Below are 21,993 nucleotides of genomic sequence, written 5' to 3'. Positions count from 1 at the left end.
CACTCTTCTTCACAAGGCCTCCAAAGTGAGTTTTTTACAATATGAAAGTTTATTTTGTCACTCTTTTGATAACTGAAAGGCCATCAGTGTCTCTCTGGTCCAGCTCATCATTGGAAATCTCATGAGAGCCTCTGTCTAGCTGTTCCAGATGATTTGCTGCACAGGATGGTAAACTCACCACATGCTCCTGAGTCCCCATGCCTTTGTGTGGACCACTTCCCCTGCCCAGAACTAAGTGTCTTCCTCATCTTTTTTTTTTCCTTGGCCTGGTTTTATTCTCATTTGAGCATATCCATTTTGTTTTCTTAGAAGTATAACTGTTAAATGGTGAAATGAGTTCAATAAGAATTTGGTGAACACCTACTAGAAGCAAGCTCTTTTCTGGTTCTGTTCATAGTGGGAAGCTTCTCCCAGCTACTCCGGGCTGTACTTTCATCTCCATGTCTTACACTTATAACTGTTGGTAGCAATGAAATAAAATGTTTTGGAGATTACAAAATGCTTATTTGGTCATCAAAACTATCTTGTAAGAGAAGAGGTGAAAGAGATGTTCAAAGGTCTTTACAAGGATGACCACCCGTTTCCTATACCTTTAAAAAAATGAGTACTGAGCACACAACATTGTGTATACAGTCACCATTTATCTGGCATCCTCAAGAACAGAGATAAGAGTGCTCTTTAAGAACTTAAAATGAATGAAGCAGAGTTCAGTTTTACACAGTACAACTTAGATGTGCAAAGAAAAAATAATTTCTATATTTCTTATGATGGGTCTAATATTCTTTAGGAGCCCCACCCTAATGGACAACAGAGAAAAATGGCCATCTTAACATGTTATTAATGTCATCTCAGTCTGTTCCCCTGAAACAGTACTTTCAGGTAACTTAGCAGCTTTGGGATGCATGCTCAGTCTTTGAGGCTCCCTCCCTGTTGCATTGCTGCCGCTCTGTAAGATGACACTGCTCGGGGGAGACTGGCAGTGATGAGGTGGGATCTTTGTGTGCTGTCCACTGGCTTTTAGAATTTGTCTTCAGGCAGTGAATCTCATCTTTCATGTCAACATGTACAGGCTCAGAACTCTACCCTACTAGCCTGGCCCCACTGCAGCTGTTTTTGATGTAGTTTTTTGATACTTGGCATGTTATGTAACCCTGCGTTTCAGCTGTCTACCCAACAGATTTGGGGAGGGGCTCATCTCATCACTTGCAGCCATGGTCCTCATGGCAGTCAGCTGGCCTGTACTATGCATTAATCTGTGTCCACAGTGGGAATGCTGGGACTATGGGGGGTCTTCTAGGCCTTGCAAGAGCCAAACAGGAATGGAACACTCACTTGTGCCTTCTTTTTACCTAAACACATTGCCCATTTTAGTCTGCTCCCACTAACTCATGTTAGAAAAAATCTACCCTGTGAGGCATTGTCCTCCCAGAGTTCCAAAGTGTCCTCTGCTTTTAGCTTTTCCTAGGCTGTCTCACTGGCTCCCTCCAGGATGACAGCTTTGGGGAAGGGGGGCCGGGATGCTTGTGGCTGACCACTTGTTTCCTACATCTTTTCTCATTGGCCTTCCTGCATTCCCCAGCAAGTAGATGGAATGGGTTTTCCTTTCCTTCCATGTGGCAGATTTCTTCAGGACCCAGCTTTGTTTATACTAAGGACCACCCATTTTGCTTGTCAAAGGCAGAATATTCTCTCTTTGCATTTTTGCTGTAACTATCCTAATGTATCCAGAACAAGTGGATGTCTCTTGCAGAATAGGTGGAAGGTCTTACCCCCAGACAGGCAATACAAATATGGTTCAAAAATATTAACCCTCAGGACAAGAACAGAGTTAGATGAATGACACTACTCAGCTTTAAGACTATAAAGCTACAGTAATCAAGATAGTGTGGTATTAGTGAAAGAACAGACAAATAGACCAATAGAAGCGAATAGAGAGCCCAAAATAGACCCATGTAAATACAGTCAATTGATCTTTGACAAAGGAGCAAAGGCAATACAATGGAGAGTCTTTTCAATAAATGGTGGTAGAACACCTAGGCTTCCACATGCCAAAAAAAAAAAAAAAAAAGAATCTGTACACAGACCTTCCATCCTTTAAAAAATTAACTCAACATGGGTTACAGACCTAAATTTAAAATGTTAAAATAAGAAACTCCTAGACACTGGAGGAAACCTAGGTGACTCGGTTTGGGGATAACTCTTTAGATACCACACTAAAGGCAGGATCCCTGAAAGATAGAATTAATACGTTGGTCTTTATTAAAATTAAAATTTTCTGCTCTGCAAAAGACAATGCCAAGAGAATTAAAAGACAAAACATATTCTGGGAGAAAATATTTGCAAAAGACATATCTGATAAAAGCCTGCTATCTAGAATATACAAAGAACTCTTAAAAGCCAACAATAAGAAAACAAACAACCTGATTAAAAATGGACAAAAGACCTTAAAAGACACTCAACAATGGAGATATACAGATGGAAAGTAAGCATATGAAAAGATGCTCCCTATCATATGTCATCAGGGAAATGCAAATTAAAATGAGATACAACCACACATCTATTAGAATGGCCAAAATATACAACACTGAAAGCACCATATGCTGGCAAGGATGTGGAGCAACAGGAACTCTCATTCATTGCTGTGGGAAATCAAAATGGTACAGCCACTTTGGAAGACAGTTTGGCATTTTCTCACAAAACTAGACATACTCTAACCATAAGACCCAGGAATCAAACTCCTTGGAATTTACCCAAAGGAGTGGGAAATTTATGTCTATACAAAAACCTGTACATTGGTTTCTGTAGCAATTTTATTCGTAATTGTCAAAACTTGGAAGCTACCAAGATGTCCTTCAGTAGATGAATAGATAAATAAACTGCAATATCTAGACAATGGAATATTATTCAGTGCTGAAAAGAAATGAGCTATCAAGCAGTGAAAAGACATGGAAGAAACTTATGTGCATATTACTAAGTAAAAGAAGCTAATTTTAATAGGCTACATACTGTATGATTTCAACTATGTGACATTCTGCAAAAGGCAACATTATGGACACAATAACAAGATCAGTGGTTGTCTGGGTTTGGGGCTGGAGGTATGGGGGAAAGGATGAACAGACAGAGCATGTTTTTTTTTAGGGCAGTGAAACTACTCTGTATGATACTATAATGGTGGATACATGTCATTATACATTTGTCCAAACCCATAGAATGTAAAACGACAAGGTTGAACCCTAATGTAAACTATAGACTTTGGGTCATTATGATGTATCAGTGTAGGTTCACTGATTTTAACAAGTGTGCCACTCTGGGAAGGATGCTGATAATGAGGGAAGGAATGCATGTACTGGGGCAAGGGGTACATGAGAAATCTCTGTATCTTCCCCTCAATTTTACTGTGTACCTAAACAGTCTTTAAAAAGTAGTTGTTAAAAAACATTAACTCTGTTACATCGCTAAACAAAATATAATGGTTCAGAAGAGAGTTATGCAAAATCACCTGAAAAAACAGAATCGTTCCCATGGCAGAAGGCTTGATGGAAGTGTTAAGATACCAAAAGAAGGTATGTGTGGCCAAAAGGAAGTCAATGAGCAAAAATGACACAAATGAACTTATTTAACAAAACAGACTCACAGACTTAGAAAACAAACTTGTGGTTACCCAAGGGAAAAGGTGGGGAGGGAGATAAATTAAGAGTTTGGGTTTAACATATACAAACTACTATATTTAAAATAGATAACCAACAAGGACCTACTGTATAGCACAGGGAACTCTGCTCAATATTCTGTAATAACCTAAATGGGAAAAGAATTTGAAAAAGAATAGATATATGTATAGGTATAACTGAATCACTTCGCTGTACACCTGAAACTAACACAACATTGTAAATCAAATCTACTCCAATATAAAATAAAAAAATTTTAAAGTAAAAAAATAAAAAGCAAGTTAATGAGCAACGGAAGGCCAGACAGTCATGAAGGCATCACAAAATTCTACTTGGCAGTGCTGCATGAGTTCTTTCTGAAGAAAGGGTAACACAGGCTGATGACATTCAACACTTGAATCACATCCTGCTTGAACTATTTAGGATTAACAAGCAACCTTCTGAGTACAGTTTGGGTTCCTGTGTCCTTTTTCCTACAAAGAGAGAGCTGGTCATCCTGACATGACTACTATAATCCACATGGCAATCATAGTTCTTCTGTAAATAAAGGAACGGCACTCTCGCTTATGTATCAGTCTCCTTCCTAACAGTTAGTAACCCCTAACCTCAGGGGAAGAACTCCCTGGTTTGTTAAGATGAGGCCTTGAGCCAGGTGACTGAGGCTCAGATGTGGGACTGGGGTTAATTTAGAAAAATGAAAAATTCCTTGTGAGATGTTCATCTTCTTCTGAGAGGATTTGACCTTGTAAGGCCTTTCTCCTTCTGTCTGCTCCATAGCTATCTTAGAATCATAGGTAAGGTGATGGAATTTGACACTGTTTGACAATAGCTAGTTAGATGGCACTGATTCCAGTGAATTTCATTCCAAACAGGAGACTGGCCTTAAAGAATGGAATAGGAATGATAGATACTATTTGCTTCCCTCTTTTCATTATCATAAGTTATACGTTGGGCCCTGTTCCAAAGCCGTGGATGACATAGAGACAGCACTTCCAAAATTATGGGAACTCTATCACCTTGGAAAGTACAGTTCTTGCCTGGTTTGGGGACCAGGTGGAACAGAAAAGAGTGGTAGGGATTTAGAAACTGCAAATATTTCATTGCTGTTAAATAACTGCTAAGTAACAACTGGTTACTCTGGTGTGAATGTATAGCCAACTAACTTTATAGAATTCAATCAAGGATTTGGGACAGAAAGAAGGTAACAATAACAATGAAAACTGTGACTAGTACCCTCACATGACTTCACTTGATCCTTACGGTTTCTCTGTGAGTCAGTTGTTATTATTTCCACTCTCTAGAAGGAGAAAGAGAACTTGCCCATCCTGGGCAGGAGAGCAGTAGAGACTCACTCAGCTACATTAAGTCCTATCGCAATGTCCATACTCCACGTACATGCACCCCACCTTACTGACAGTAGGAGCCAGAATTCTGGAACAATTGCCAAAGGGCCAGAAGAAAGGTTTTCCTCCAAAATATCAAGATCTAATTTGTTTATGAGACAATAGTAAATATATTTTACTAGTTAGAATGCACTCCTGTATCATCATCATGTTTTCATTTTATCTCAAGTCTTTTAATGTCTGACTATTCCATTTTTAATCAGGCAATTCATAATTTCAATGTTTCCTCTCTAGTAATTATTAAAAATGCATGAAGTTGTGAAAAGTCCACATTGGGGACTATGGTTGCTGATTCACCCTCATTGGTATAAACAAAGCTCCGGAAGTGGAAAAGAAGAAATAAAAGCTGGCTTCTAGAAGGTTCATTTAAATGGTTTAATGGATTGGAATGTAACAGACAACCAAGTGGTTTATATTTCACTTCAAAAAGATTCAGAATGGTTATATTTCGTCTCATGTGGGTAAAAAAGGAACAGCAAGTGGTAAGAGTAAAGAGCGGGGAATCATTTGGGCTTCAGCTTTTCTTGTCACCTTGCTGTATGGCCAGCCTCTCCCTTACAGGCAACTGGCACGTTCTGAAATGACTCTTTCTGTGAATAAATGAACATTTCATGACTTAAAGAGACCTTACCTACTGAAGGGTTTCTTCTAAAATGCTATAAACTATAAAAAATTATATATACGTATGTATATATATATATAAATCTATTTTTGAACTATGTACTGTTTTAAACAATTGAAGTGTTAAGTTTAATGAAAATTATATATACGTATGTGTATATATATATATAAATCTATTATTGAACTATGTACTGTTTTAAACAATTGAAGTGTTAAGTTTAATGTTGTTAATAGATGAAAATAATGTCAATCAAAACTCAAACGTGTGGGCTTTCCAAGAAAGAAATGTTAAACAAATATAAATACATTAGAGTTATTTATTTTAACGTTTTATTTTCTTTAAAAAAATCTAAATGTTAAAAGCAGTTTAGGGTAATAGGATTTATGATGATACAGAACGTAATTCACTCGGGATGTCAGGCGGTGCCTGCCGGATGGGATGCTTGAGTGAGCCACAGATGATGTGAGCTTCCAATAGGCACATATGTTTCCTTTGAAAATAAAGATTAAAATTGTAGATGTATTTGGGACAGAAATAATTCTGGAAGTTATAAAATGCTATTAAATAATGTATATCAAGGCCATTTAACACTGATCAATGGGTTTACAATCTCTTAAAACCACTGGAATCCAAATTTTAAAAAAATCACCTTCTGGTGTCCATGATATGATCTGGCAATATGTACGAAATTCATGCTCCAGGCAAAGCTTTGGCCAGCTTGAAATATTTGGGGCATATGTCAATCAGTACGTTACACACTTTGTTGTCGTTGTTCACTGGGGCCTAGGGAAACCTGACGACCCTGGTGTAGGTTAGCTGAATCTAATCAGATTCAACAGCCTTCTTAACCACCATCCTTTCCTCCTCTAGTTCTCCTTCCTGTCATATGCTGCGGCTTTTAGGTTACTCTCCCCTTAGCCTCCATGCCCTTCACATGTCATAGCTACTCTTCAAAGCAAGGTCCCAACCCATTGCTTCTGATGTCTTGAAAAGTACACCTACCTGGATATTTATGGGTACCATATGCTGTATTACTGCCAGGTATTAACCTTGCTTATGTGTAAGATTTAATAAACAAATTTTAAGAGTGTTAAGTTCTATTAAAAAGGTAGAAGTCAAATTTAGTTCAGTAATTCTAAATACAAGAGGACTAAGAAGGACAACTCTAATCAGAGGTCAAAGAAAACACAATGATGTGATAGCAGAATAGAGGCTTCTGCCCATGTATTCTTTAGCTTTTCTGAATGAACTGAAACAGGAGGCCCACCTTCAGAGGTAAGAAAGTAATTTAGTCTTCACTGTCTTCTGCCCTAGTTTAATTTTTTATCTCAGACCAGGTTACTCTTTGCCACATTGATTACTCCCAACTGTTACGGCTGGGGGTAGACAGAAGGTTAAGTGATGGGAAATAGACCAAAGTAGGGGTAGTTTCCTTCCCGTAAAGGCAACCGCTACCGACAGAGTGAGTCTCGGACACAGAAATGAATGGCGCACTGCAAAGATGAAAACAGGTGAATAATTTCCCCTTCCACAGCAGTTTTTATTAGGGTTATTATTAAATCATTTCTGAATTCAACCACAAATATTATTATACTTACTAACCTATAACTTAATGTCATACCGAAATATTTTCTTTGGGGTGCTTTAGATATTGACTTTTATTTAGGTTTAATCCTGCAAACAAATTAATCGTGGGTGACTTGAGAAAGGATATCTTTTTGTTTGTTTGTTTGTGATTTTTTTGCATTACGCAGGCTTCTCACTGTTTGTGGCCTCTCCTGTTGCGGAGCGACAGGCTCCGGACGCGCAGGCTCAGCGGCCACGGCTCACGGGCACAGCCGCTCCGCGGCATGTGGGATCTTCCTGGACCGGGGCACGAACCCGTGTCCCCTGCATCGGCAGGTGGACTCTCAACCACTGCGCCACCAGGGATATCTTTATTAGGAAATGGCCAGGTACATTACTCAATTTTTAGAAATTTCATTTACTAATGTGAAAAAGTGTGACACAACGATGAGTCCTGTGCCAATTCTTTTGAGTGATAATTTATTTAATGCCTACTACTCTGCAGAATTTATATTGGATGAGAATGTTCATTAGCCGTGGTTGGAGATCTCATTATGTGAAGAATAAGTGAAGAACTAGAGACAGGAAAACTATTTTGAGTAAAAGCCAAAGACCCCCCAGTGATCTACAAGGCCCTGCCTGGTCCATTTGCTTCTGACATTCATTTTTTACCATTCTTCACTTTGCTTACTCTACTTCAGTCACACAGTTCTCTTTACTGTTCTTTGAGCAAACCAGGCGGGTTCCCACTGGATTTCTCCTTTTTTTTTTTTCGGAAATGCTCTTCCCCCAAATATACGAATGGCTACCTCCTCTCTTTAAGTCTTTGCCCAAATGTCACTTGCTCAATGATGCCTGCCCTAACCTGCTGTCTAAAATTGCATTTGTGCCTCCCCCAGCACCCCTTGTTCTGCTTCTTTATACCATAGCTCTTAACACCGTCTAACATACACTATATTTTATTTATTTATTACGTTCATTGATATTGTCTCTTTACCCCTGATAGAATGTAAGCCTCACAAGGACAAGCACCTTTGTCTTTTAGCTCACTAACATATCCCAGTAGAAGAGGACCTGGCACAAAATACTCAATAAAAATTTTGTTGAAGGAGCAAATAAAATATCTGAAGAGTGACTGTGTAGATCAGTGGAGTGCTCCAGAGGGCAGGACTAGATTTATGGACAGACATAAAAGAGGCAGATCTGGGTTTAATGCAGGAATGACTTTTCACATGAGAGGGTTTTCCAACATTGTCATGCAACCAAATCACCTGCAGAGTTTGTTAAAAACAGCAGTTCCTGGACCCCAGATCTACTGAAGCAGAAACTTCAGGGATCATCACAGAGTGTCTGTTTCACACACACGTTCAAGAACCACTGTCCTAAACTTTCAGTCACTGAAATATTCAAGTAGAGACTGAAAGGTCATGGGTCAAGGGTATTTAGGAAAAAAAATGTTTATATGTTCATTGCAGACAAAAGCTGGGCTCAAAATTTCTATGATTTTATCAGATCAATTTCAAGATTGATTCATATATTTTGTGCTGTATTATTTAGAAAATGTCATCTTTCCTTTCTATCAGGTTCTGCTCTGGGGTTGGGATGTATACCTCTCCAGAGGTACAGAAACAGAGCTCTAAGGAGTATCTCATGTTATTTAACATTTAACTCTTACGCAGAAATCTCATCACACCTAAGTATATGGGTGGACATTTCTAGTTATTTTCGCTATTATTTCATTTAATGAAGCTAATTGCAATTTACCCTTAATTATGTTTAGAATCAATAAGAGGCCTTCCAAATAAGCAGCCCATGAGATAACCATAATTCAAAAGAAGATCAAAGGTTAATAATCTGCAACTGAGAAGAACCCTAATTTGACATTCAATATGAAATTGAATATTCTCTTTTCATAAAGAATATAACGTGTAACAAAATATTTTCACTATGGAATATATAGATCAATTACAGAAAAATGAAGGTTGCCTTTTAAATAGTGGTTGTTGTAGGTACGGATAAAGTGAAACTGAATCCAAAATGACAAAACAAAAACAAAAAATGACTGGAGAAAGCAAACAGCACAAATCAAACTGTCGCAGGCAAACTCCTCTCCCAAGCCCTGGAGTCCATGTGCTTTGCCCTTTGGCTGGCTGAAAGGTTCAGAAGATTTATTTCTCAACTCTCTAGTTAGATATAATTACTTAGATTGGATTTCTTTCAATCCACAACTATATAGAAATGGGTTTTTTTGCTTTGGGCTAGAAAGATCATTTAAATTAATTTTTTTTATGTTTCCCATTATGGCGTACATTTTTTTTTTTTTTTTTTTTTTGGTGGTACGCGGGCCTCTCACTGTTGTGGCCTCTCCCGTTGCAGACCACAGGCTCCGGACGCGACGGCTCAGTGACCACGGCTCACGGGCCCAGCCGCTCCACGGCATGTGGGATCTTCCCGGACCGGGGCACGAACCCGTGTCCCCTGCATTGGCAGGCGGACTCTCAACCACTGCGCCACCAGGGAAGCCCTATGGCGTACATTTGAGTAGGGAAATAACTGAAAAATATTTTAGCATTATGAGGAAAAATAGTTACCATTCACTGAAGCCTGTTCTGAGTAGTATAATCTGTGCCAAATTCTTTGAAGATCAGATATTACTGCACTGTTTGAAAGCAGTGCTGACTGTACCAAAATGAAGTATAATATAAAATGAAGTATAATAATAACAGCAGTTCCCATATATTACATGTTGATTCTGAGTCAGATACTGTTTTAAGTGCTTTATATGAACTGGCTTATTCAGTCTTATACCCTAATGAGGTAGGCACCAAACTTATCCTTAATTTGCAGATTAGGAAACTGAGGCAGAGACATCCAGCTGCCCAAGGACACAATGACAGTCACTGAACCACAACATACTTCACCTTTCATTGTACTTCTAGGAAAGTACTTTAGGAAATGTACAGTTGTTCAGAATTCATAAACATTTAAATAAAAGGGTTTTTATTTGAGATTTTAAATTTAAGTTAAACTTTATGAGCCTTGAATAATTTATCTTTCAGTATTTTTACTACCTTTTGCTGTCTTTAAAGGGGAGTGTGTGTGCATGCTTTACTGTATTTGAGTGTATTTTTCTAATGACAAATTTTGAATGAAAGTTGGCATATCAAGAATTGTCTGGACTCAAAAATTCATAACTGAACCGTGATAGCGCTCGTTCTATAATCCTTAGTTTTAAGCATTTTGCCAAAACTGGGACAATGTACAAAACAGTTGACACTCACCTGCCTCACAATTTTCAGGCACAATCCCATTATACACATGCTGGCTGAAGGAAATCCTTACATCTTCTTCTTCCATGTGAATGACCAAGAGACCAGTGGTTGTCCTAGCTGGGAACCCTTGGTCAACAACTTTTAACTGCAGCCAGATAGGAAAATATTCTGAAGCTGGGTTTTGCTGAAGTTGAATTTCTCCTGTGTATTCATTAATAGAAAACACTGACTGGGGCTCTGCAAAACTAAATATGACAGTTCCATTGGGCCCCAAGTCTGGGTCACTGGCTCTCAGGATGGCAGTCATCTGGTTAGTAGGTGACTGGGGGGAAAGAAAAATATCAAAGGGGTTCTGTTCCCAAACTGGATCATTGTCATTAACATCAGTGACATGTATTTTTATGATCACCGTGGTGCTTCTTGAGCCCTGGACACCACAGTCTCTGGCCACAGCCTTAAATGTATGCTCAGCTCTGGCTTCTCGGTCAAGGATGTGGCTGGTTCTCAATGTGCCCGCTACGGGATCAATGGTGAATGCCCCGGAAGCCTCCTCCACCAGAGAATACTCAGTTTGCCCATTCAGGCCTTCATCCTTGTCCACGGCAGAGAGCACAAGAACCACGGTTCCCACTTGAGCATCCTCTCTCACAGAGGCCTGGTAATGGAGCCTGGAGAAGGAAGGACTGTGGTCATTGTCATCCAGAACTCTGACTTGCAGCTGCACCATGGAGCTCCGGGGTGGATCCCCCAGATCGGAGCACAAGATGACTAGGGTGAAGTTGCTGACTTGCTCCCGGTCCAAAGCACGAGTGATTGAGAGTTCTCCTGATGTTTCATTAATAGCAAAGTACTCATCAGTATTTCCATCTAGTAAAGAAAACAATTCAAAATACATTTGAATTCAAAAAGTAGCAGCCCTTTCCCATGAATATATATATTCATTCAACAAATATTTATTTCCTGATTATTACATCCTAGCACTTTTGTAAGTACTTTTGTAAGTACATGATAATTAACTGTGTCTAGTGGAATGGCATTGATCACTATCCTATGGATAGACCTCTTCTGCATTTCAGAATTCCTTATTTTTGCTCTGTGTGTGTATGTGTGTGTTTCTTACATTTCTCCTTGAACTAATTTTAACATCTTTTTGGTTTGATTTGGTATGAGAGTCATACAAATACGTCCTTTGATGGGGAGTTCTGGAGTGAGGATGACACAGAGCAAAGTCCACAGTCCACCACAGGACATAAAGTGTGAACAAAAATGCTATTTCTTGTCAAAGGCACTGATCCTGATTCTGCTTTCTCACTGTGAAAAGGAGAGAGAGAGTGGAAAATAAAAATTTATTAGGAGGTAGGATCAAGATGGTGGAGTGGGAAGAGTCTGAGCTCACCTCCTCTCAGGAAGACATCAAAACTACATAAAAAGAAACTCTCTCTGAGACTGACCTGAAGATTAGCAGAATGGCTCTTCTACAACCAAGATTACAAAGAAAGAACCATGTGGAGTCTGGTAGGAGGGGAGGAGAAGAAATCTAGTCAGGACCCACACCCCTGGTGTGTGACCCAGAAGAGGAGAAGGATTTCAGAGGCTCAGGGATCCTCCCTCAGGGGTAGGGGTTTCAGCCCCACATTGGGCATACCAGCCCTGGGGTCCAGCACTTGGAGTAGAAGCCCCTTTAGGTGGTTTGAAAACCAGTGGGGCTTAATGGAAGCCTGTAGGAAACTGAGACTCTGCTCTTGAAGAGTGTGGACACTCACTTGTTTGTTCCCAGTCCCAGCACAGAGGCAGCAGACTGAAACATGCCTGGTGCTCTGGCCAGCCTGCTATGACTGCTCCAGTGCACCTTACCCCTGTCTGAGACAGGCTCTTACCTCAGCCTCTCCTGCTCCAGCCCCACTCCTTAACAAGGCAGAAACCATCAGTGCACCTTGGCAGAAGCCAGGGCTTGCACCAGCCTCCGATTCCAGCCCTCTGGGTCCTAGCCCCAGTCCTGGCCAAGGCAGAAACCTCTATAGCACAAAGGAGACACTACGCTCACTCAGGATTGTGGCCCCAGCCCCTCAGACCCTGGCCCCACCCTCTGACAGGGCAGTGACAGCTAGCACATCTCAAAAGAAGACATGTCCCATGATCATTTTAGATTCAGCTCTACCACCAAAGCCACTGGACATAGGCAGACTGCATAGGGATGCTCCAACTGCTTTAACACAAAGACATGATTTCAAGACCAAGAAGGGTATGTTTTCCCTAATTTCATAGAGACAAACAAACAAAATGAGAAGAAAGTCATAGAGAGTCAAACAAAATGAGAAGACACAAGCACATGTTCCAAAGCAAAGAGCAATATAAAACACTGGGATGGGGAGGAGGGAAGCCTAATGAAACAGAGATAAGTAATTTACCTGATAAAAGGTTCAAAGCAATAGTCATAAAAATGTTCACCAAACTTGGGAAAAGAATAGACAAATACAGTGATAACTTCAACAAAGAACTAGAAAATATAAAAAAGAGCCAAATAGGGCTTCCCTGGTGGCGCAGTGGTTGAGAGTCCGCCTGCCGATGCAGGGGACGCGGGTTCGCGCCCCGGACCGGGAGGATCCCACATGCCGCGGAGCGGCTGGGCCCGTGAGCCATGGCCGCTGAGCCTGCGCGTCCGGAGCCTGTGCTCCGCAACAGGAGAGGCCAGAACAGTGAGAGGCCCGTGTACCACAAAAAATAAAAAAAAAAAAAAAAAAAAAAATTTAAAAAAAAAAAAAAAAAAGAGCCAAATAGAACTGAAGAATACAATAACTGAAAGGAGAAATATACTAGAAGGAATTAACAGCAGATCAGGTGATACGGAGGAACACATAAACGACCTAGAAGACAGAATAGTGGAAATCACCCTATCAGAGCAGCAAAAAGAAAAAAAGTTTAATAAGGATTATTTAAGGGACCTCTAGAACAATATCAAGCATACTAACATTCGTGTTATAGGGGTCAGAGAGGAAGAGAGAGAAAAAAGGGGCAGAAAGCATATTTGATGTAATTATAGCTGAAAACATCACTAACCTGAAAAGGAAATGTATCCAGGTCCAAGAATCACAGAGATGCCTAAACAAGATGAACCCAAAGAAACTCACACTAAGTCATTTCATAATTAAAATGGAAAAAGTTAAAGAGTGAATGACAGAATTTTAAAGACAGGAAGAGAAAAACAGAGTCACATACAAGGGAACCATGATAAATATTAGCTGACTTTTTAGCAGAAATCTTGCAAGCCAGAGGGAGTAGCATGACATATTTAAAGTGCTGAAAAGAAAGATCCTACAACCAAGAACACTCTACCCAGCAAGGTTATCATTCAGAATTGAAGGAGAGATAAAGAGTTTCCCAGACAAGCAAAAACTAAAAGAGGTTGTTGCCACTAAATTGGCTTTACAAGAAATGTTAAAGTGTCTTCTTTAAGTGAAAAAGAAAAGGTTATAAAAAGAAAATTTTTAAAAAGATGTGAAGAAAAAAAATTTCACTGATAAATATAAATATATAGTAAAGGCAGTGAATCAACCACTTAAATAAGCTAGTACAAAGGTTAAAAGATAAAAATTATAAAATCAACAATAACTATGATAAACACTGAAGGGATATAAATAAAGATGTAAAATATGACACCAAAACATAAAGCATGTTGGGAGTGGAGTGAAAAAATGTAAAGCTTTTAGGATGTGTTTGAACTTAAACACTATCAGTTTAAAACAGCTATATGTAATTGATATATATGAACCTCATAGTAATCACAAATCAAAAATCTCCAATGGATATACAAAAAACAAAGAGAAAAGAACCCAAACATAAAACTAAAGAGAATAGTTAAACTGTGAGGGAATAGACTAAAGGAACAAGAGAAGAACAGAGAAGAACTATAAAAACAACCAGAAAACAAGTAACAATATGGCAGTAAGTACATATCTGTGAGTAATTACTTTATGTATATAGATTAAATGCTCCAATCACAGGACATAGCGTGGCTGAATGGATAAGAAAACAAACCCATCTATATGCTGCCTACAAGAGACTCACTTCAGATCTAAAGACATATTCACTTGAAAGTAAAAAGATGGAAAAAGATACTCCATGCAAATGGAAATGAAAAGAAAGCTGGGATAACAATATGCATATCAGACAAAATAGACTTTAAAATAAAGTTAATAACAAAGACAAAGAAGGCCATCATATAAATGGGTCAATCCAAGAAGAAGATATATCATTCATAAACATAAATGCACCTAGTACAAGAGCACCTAACTATATAAAGCAAATATTAACACACATAAAGGGAGAAACTGACAGAAATACAATAACAGTAGAGAACTTTAATACCCCATTTACATAAATGAACAGATCATCCAGAAAGAAAATCAATAAGGGACACATCAAATGACACAGTAGATCAGAAGGAGTTAATAGATATCTACAAAACATTCCATTAAAAACAGCAGAAAACATTCTTTTCAAGTGCACATAAAACATTCTCCAGGACAGATCACATGCTAGGCCACAAAAAAAATCTTCAATACACTTAAGAAGATTGAAATCATATCAAGTATGCATCTTTTCTGACCACAGTGGTATGAAACTAGAAATCAATTACAGGAAGGAAACTGGAAAACACACAAACATGTGGAGACTAAACAATATACTACTAAAAAACCAATGGGTCAACAAAAAAATCAAAGAGGAAATTAAAAAAAAAAAAAAACCTTGAGATGAATGAAGAGAAAAACACAACTTTCCAAAATCTATGGGACACAGCAAAAACAGTCCTAAGAGGGAAGTTTATAGTAATTCAGGTCTAACTCAAGAAACGAGAAAAATCTTAAATAAACAACCTAACTTTCCATCTAAAGGAACTAGAAAAAGAAGTACAAAGCCCACAGAAGGAAGGAAATAATAAAGATGAGAGCAGAAGTAAATAAAATAGAGACCAAAAAAGAAAAGAAAAGAAAAGAAAAGCTCAGTGAAACTAAGAGCTGTTTTTTTTTAAAGATAAACAAAATTGATAAAACTGTTAGCCAGACTAATCAAGAAAAGAAGAGAAAGTAAATAAAATTAGAAATGAAAGAGGAGAAATTACCACTGATATCACAGAGATACAATCATAAGAGAATACTATTGACAGGTATACAGCAGCAAATTGGACAACTTAGAAGAAATGGAAGAATGCCTAGAAACATACACACTTCCAAGACCAAAGTAATGAAATTGAATCAATAATCAAAAAACTCCCAATAGGGGCTTCCCTGGTAGTGCAGTGGTTGAGAGTCCGCCTGCCGATGCAGGGGATATGGGTTTGTGCCCTGTTCCGGGAGGATCCCACATGCCACGGAGAAGCTGGGCCCGTGAGCCATGGCTGCTGAGCCTGCACGTCCGGAGCCTGTGCTCCGCAACAGGAGAGGCCACAGCAGTGAGAGGCCTGTGTAATGCAAAAAAACAAAAAAACAAAAAACTCCTAACAAATCAGAGTAGAACCACACCAGAATTTGACGGTTTCAATCAAACACTTAAAGAAAAGTTAATACCTATCTTGCCCAAACTATACCAAAAATTGAAGAGAAGGGAACACTTCCAAACTCATTCTATGAAGCCCTAATATCAAAACCAGACAAAGACACTACAAAAATAAATTACCAGGCCAATATTCCTGATGAACATAATGCAAAACCCTCAACAAAAATATTAGCAAACTAAATTCAACAATACATATAAAGGATTTTTAATCATGATCAATTGAAATTTATTCCAGGGATGCAAGGATGGTTCAATATCTGCAAATCAATGAAGGTGTTACACCACATCAAAAAAGGGGAGGATAAAAGCCATATGATCATCTCATTTGACATAGAAAAAGCATTTTGTAGAACTCAACATCCATTTATGATAAAATCTCTTATCAAAGTTGGTAAAGAGGAAATATACCTCAACATTATAAAGGCCATACATGACAAGCCCACAGCTGACATCAAACTCAACATTGAAAAGCTGAAAACTTTTCTTCTAAGATCAGGAATAAGATAAGCATTCCCACTCTCATCACTTTTATTTAACACAGTATTGGGAGTCATGGAGAGGGGCAAAGTGGGTGAAGGGGAATCATGGGTACAAACTACTAGGTATAAAATAAGTTACAAGGATGTAATGCACAGCACTGGGAATACTCAATATTTTATAATAACTTTGTATGGAGCATAATCTATAAAAACATTGAATTATTATGTTGAACATCTGCAATTGTAAGTCTACTATACTTCAATTTTTAAAATGTCCTTTAATGGGACTTAGATCTAGGGTACAGTCAAGATAGGGAGATATTGAGGTCCAGTGGTAGCTGAAAACAGGAACTGGATGAAATGACCAGAAAGAGTGTGTCTATGAGGAAATAAAAAGATATGCCAAAAAGATCCAGAAAACTCTAACAAGTCAGAGAACCACCAGAAGAACAAGGACATTGGGAAGACTTGTCTAGAAAGACAGATGAAGGACCAAAAGAAAGTAAGTGGCTTTCTGAAGTCAAGGTGAGACCAAGTGTCCAGGACATGGTGCACAAAGACACAAAGCAATACAATAAATTAAGAACTGAGGGCTTCCCTGGTGGCGCAGTGGTTGAGAGTCCGCCTGCTGATTCAGGGGACACGGGTTCGTGCCCCGGTCTGGGAACATCCCACATGCCGCAGAGCAGCTAGGCCTGTGAGCCATGGCCGCTGAGCCTGCGCATCCGGGGCCTGTGCTCCACAATGGGAGAGGCCACAACAGTGAGAGGCCCATGTACAGAAAAAAAAAAAAAAAATTAAGAACTAAGAAAGATCCAACGCATTTGGCAACAACGGGATCTTTTATGTCTCTGGAAAGGGTAGTTTCGGTGGAGTGACTTCAGTGGAACACATTTTACAGCAGGCTAAGAACTGAAAGTAAAGACACAGAAACCAGAGTGTAGACAACAATTTTCAAGAAGTTTGATTGTGAAGGAAAAGAGTGAGTGAAGGGAGACATCTATGCTTTTCAAGATGGGAAATACTGGAAATACTGATGGGAAAAGCCAGTAGAGAGGAACTGTTGACCATTTGGGAAAGGGAAGTGAATGGTCAAAAAGAATGTCCTTGATGCTGTGAGAGGTGACAGGTGCTGTTTGGGGATTACTTGTAGCTGGTCCTCAACAAGATAAATACAAAGAAATTAAGAGTAAGTATTTAGAAAATTTTATAGCAACATGAGAGAATAATCTTATGTTTTCATAATACAGTAATAGTTTTTAAAAACTGGGGCTTGCATTTTGTATGCCTTTGATTTTTTTCTCCCAGTAATTTATATTTATTGGATTTTACAAAAGTATCAGTCACATCAGATTGGAAATTTCGAAAAACACAAACCCTGGTCCTTAACCACAATTGGTAGTGTAGAAGTTCCTAAAGACCTTGATCTCTGGGGTATTGTTGTAGACCTGAAGTGTTTCATTGGTCTGCAGATCTGGGAATTGTTTTTCTACTCATGTCCTCTAGACCTGAAAGAAAGTCTTGACTGTTCAAAATAATAAAAATAAGTGATCATACGAGAGAAGTGAAAATAGAGAAAACGTGAAAATAGAAAACAAAAGCTATCTGTCCATCTGTACATGCACTAATATTAGTGGATTACTAACAGCGAGAGTTGTCAAGGGCAGATTTTTGAGGAGTTTGGAGGGCACTGGATCAGGGTGGCTGTGGGGAGGAGGAGAGGAGAGCCAGGGCACCAATCAATTCTTAGCAGGTGTGCGTTCTGTAAACACTGCACTAGATACCAAATGCTGAATGCACTCCATGAAGTGTGTGTCAACCGAGTTGGTACCCTGGGGAGGGGGTTATTTAAATAAAGATAATACTTACCAATTATGTGATACCTGACAGCTCCATTATTGCCAGCATCCATATCAGAGGCCAAAACAGTGTAGACAAGCCCTGGCTCTTGGTTTTCCAGAACCTCAATGTCATGCCTGGGGACAATAATCTCCGGTGCATGATCGTTTTCATCTCCCACTGTGCAGAGAATTGTTGTAGTCCCAGACAGAGCAGGGGCTCCCCCATCACGTACAAGTACTGACAAGGAACAAAAGATGGCACAGATGGTAGCCATTAATTCATACCTAAAATATGCTGCCCTAACCAGACAGCAACAGATCAAATTAACCGGGTAGCACTGGGTCAATAGTATTTTATTTAAAGACAACCTACTGAAATGTAAAATTTCCCCTCTCAATGGCCTGCTGCCTGTTTTTGTTTTCGTTTGTTTAGCACAGTCAAGGGATCCCTTACCTCGAAGGGTGAGGACTTCCTGAACTTCTCTGTCAAGTGTGGTGGTTGTCACCACCTCCCCAGTGTCAGGATTTATCTCGAACAACCCGAATAAAGCACCTGGCACGATTTCAAACTGAAGCTTGGAATTGATTCCTAAAGGAAAATATAGAGGAAAAACTCAGCCATTATCCCCTTGGAATCCATCTGTCTCTTCTCCTTTTTCCTATGAACATGTTGGGCCATAGATTAAAAAATGCAGGACACGTAACCTTCAAATTAAGGTCAGAAACAAAAACAAAAATTTAAAACAACTCTTTTGGCTGGTCTTGCTAAATAAAAGTCTCCTGGCTGAAATGCTGGATTTTCAAAAATCCTTCCCACAGTGAATGCTTAAGATTTTCTCCCTCCCATAAAAAATTTCTTATGAGTGTGCAACCCTACAACATATTCCTAATTACTCCTGCTAACACCTAATTGTGATTTAATGGCATCATTATAAGCTTGCAGGGCAAATGGCAATTTCTGTAGGTGGACCCTGTGTTTAAAAGCTTGTGCCCAAAGAGCTTCAAGATAGAGGAAGAGTAAGATGTGAAGATCACCCTCCTCCCCACAAACACATCAGAAATACATCTACATGTGGAACAACTCCTACAGAACACCTACTGAATGCAGGCGGAAGACCTCAGACCTCCCAAAAGGCAAGTGACTCCCCACGTACCTGGGTAGGGCAAAAGAAAAAAGAAAAAAACAGACACAAAAGAATAGGGACGGGACCTGCAATGGGGAGGGAGCTGTGAAGGAGGAAAGGTTTCCACACACTAGGAAGCCCCTTTGCAGTCAGAGACTACGGGTGACGGAGGCGGGAAGCTTCGGAGCCATGGAGGAGAGCGCAGCAACAGAGGTGCAGAGGGCAAAGCGGAGAGATTCCAGCACAGAGGATCGGTGCCGACCGGCACTCACCAGCCCGAGAGGCTTTTCTGCTCACCTGCCGGGACGTGTGGGGGCTAGGAGCTGAGGCTCGGGCTTCGGAGGTTGGATCCCAGGGTGAGGGCTGGGGTTGGCTGCGTGAACACAGCCTGAAAGGGGCTAGTGCATCACAGCTAGCCGGGAGGGAGTCCGGGAAAATGTCTGGAGCTGCCGAAGAGGCAAGAGACATTTTCTTGCCTCTGTGTTTCCTGGTGCGCGAGGAGAGGGGATTAGGAGCACCACTTAAAAGCTCCAGAGACGGGCGCGAGCTGCGGCTATCAGTGCGGACCCCAGAGACGGGCATGAGACGCTAAGGCTGCTGCTGCCACCACCAAGAAACATGTGTGCAAGCACAGGTCACTCCACACCTCCCCTCCTGGGATCCTGTGCAGCCCACCACTGCAGGGTCCCATGATCCAGGGAAAACTTCTCCGGGAGAACACACGGTGTGCCTCAGGCTGGTGCAACGTCACGTCTTGTTGGCCTCTGCTGCCGCAGGCTCGCCCCACATCCTTACCCCTCCCTCCCCCCACCCTGAGTGAGCCCAAACCCCCGAAGCAGCTGCTCCTTTAACCCCATCCTGTCTGAGCGAAGAACAGATGCCCTCCAGCGACCTACACGCAGAAGCAGTGTCAAATCCAAAGCTGAACCCCAGGAGCTGAGCGAACAAAGAAGAGAAAGGGAAATTTCTCCCAGCAGCCTCAGGAGCAGCGGATTAAATCTGCACAATCAGCTTGATGTACCCTGCATCTGTGGAATACCTGAATTGACAACAAGTCATCCCAAATTGAGGAGGTGGACTTTGGGAGCAACGATATATATATCTTTTTCCCTTTTTCTTTCTTTGACAGTGTGTATGTGTATGCTTCTGAGTGTGATTTTGTCTGTATAGCTTTGCTTTTACCATTTGTCCTAGGGTTCTGTGTGTCTGTTTTTGTTTTTGTTTGTGTTTTAGTATAGTTTTCAGCGTTTGGTATCATTCGTGGATTTGTCTTTTGGTTTGGTTGCTCTCTTCTTGCTTTTTCTTTTATTACTTTAAAAAATTTTTTTAAAAACTATCTTTTATTTTAATAACTTTATTCCATTTTATTTTATCTCCTTCTTTCTTTCTTTCTTACTTTTTTTTCTCCCTTTTATTCTGAGCCGTGTGTATGACAGGCTCTTGGTGCTCCAGACAGGGGTCAGGGCTGTGCCTCTAAGATGGGAGAGCCAAGTTCAGGACATTGGTCCACAAAAGACCTCCCAGTTCCATGTAATTTGAAATGGTGAAAATCTCCCGGAGATCTCCATCTCAATGCCAAGACCCAGCTCCAGTCAACGACCAGCAAACTCCAGTGCTGGACACCCTATGCCAAACAACTACCAACACAGGAACACAACCCCACCCATTAGCAGAGAGGCTGCCTAACAGCATAAGAAGGTCACAGACACCCCAAAACACACCACCAGACATGGACCTGCCCAACAGAAGACAAGATCCAGCCTCATCAACAAGAACACGGGTACTAGTCCCCTCCACCAGGAAGCCTACACAATCTTACCCACTGGGGGCAGAAACCAAAAACAATGGAAACTACAAACATGCAGCCTGCGAAAAGGAGACAACAAACACAGTAAGTTAAGAAAAATGAGAAGACAGAGAAACACACAGCAGATGAAGGAGCAATGTAAAAACCCACAGACCTAACAAATGAAGAGGAAATAGGCAGTCTACCTGAAAAATAATTCAGAATAATGATAGTAAAGATGATCCAAAATCTTGGAAATAGAATGGAGAAAATACAAGAAACGTTTAACAAGGACCTAGAAGAACTAAAGAGCAAACAACCAGTGATGAACAACACAATAAATGAAATTAAAGTTTCTCTAGAAGGGATCAATAGCAGAATAACTGAGGCAGAAGAACGGATAAGTGACCTGGAAGATAAAATAGTGGAAATAGCTAGTGCAGAGCAGAATAAAGAAAAAAACAATGAAAAGAATTGAGGACAGTCTCAGAGACTTCTGGGACAACATTAAACACACAAACATTTGAATTATAGGGGCCTCAGAAGAAGAAGAGTAAAGGAAAGGGACTGAGAAAATACTTGAAGGGATTATAGTTTAAAACTTCTCTAATATGGGAAAGGATATAGTTAATCAAGTCCAAGAAACACAGAGAGTCCCATACAGGATAAATCCAAGGAAAAA

General features: G+C 40.0%; 1 protein-coding gene across 1 annotated transcript in view; it reads right to left on the bottom strand.

Annotated features, from left to right (window-relative positions):
* The window catches only part of DCHS2 (dachsous cadherin-related 2), a 295,264-nt gene that overhangs the window by 57,112 nt on the left and 216,159 nt on the right, over positions 1-21,993 (bottom strand). Inside the window, exons 11-13 of the mRNA XM_032633646.1 lie at positions 18,856-18,990; positions 18,430-18,639; positions 10,538-11,395 (exon numbers count right to left, since the gene is read on the bottom strand). Of these exons, the coding sequence (XP_032489537.1) occupies positions 10,538-11,395; positions 18,430-18,639; positions 18,856-18,990 (1,203 nt within the window). The remainder of the gene's footprint in view (positions 1-10,537; positions 11,396-18,429; positions 18,640-18,855; positions 18,991-21,993) is intronic.

The sequence above is a fragment of the Phocoena sinus genome, chromosome 5 (assembly GCF_008692025.1).
Source record: "Phocoena sinus isolate mPhoSin1 chromosome 5, mPhoSin1.pri, whole genome shotgun sequence".
NCBI lineage: Eukaryota > Metazoa > Chordata > Mammalia > Artiodactyla > Phocoenidae > Phocoena > Phocoena sinus.
Note: the sequence above shows the minus strand (reverse complement) of the source record. Positions and strands in the feature narration are given on the sequence as shown.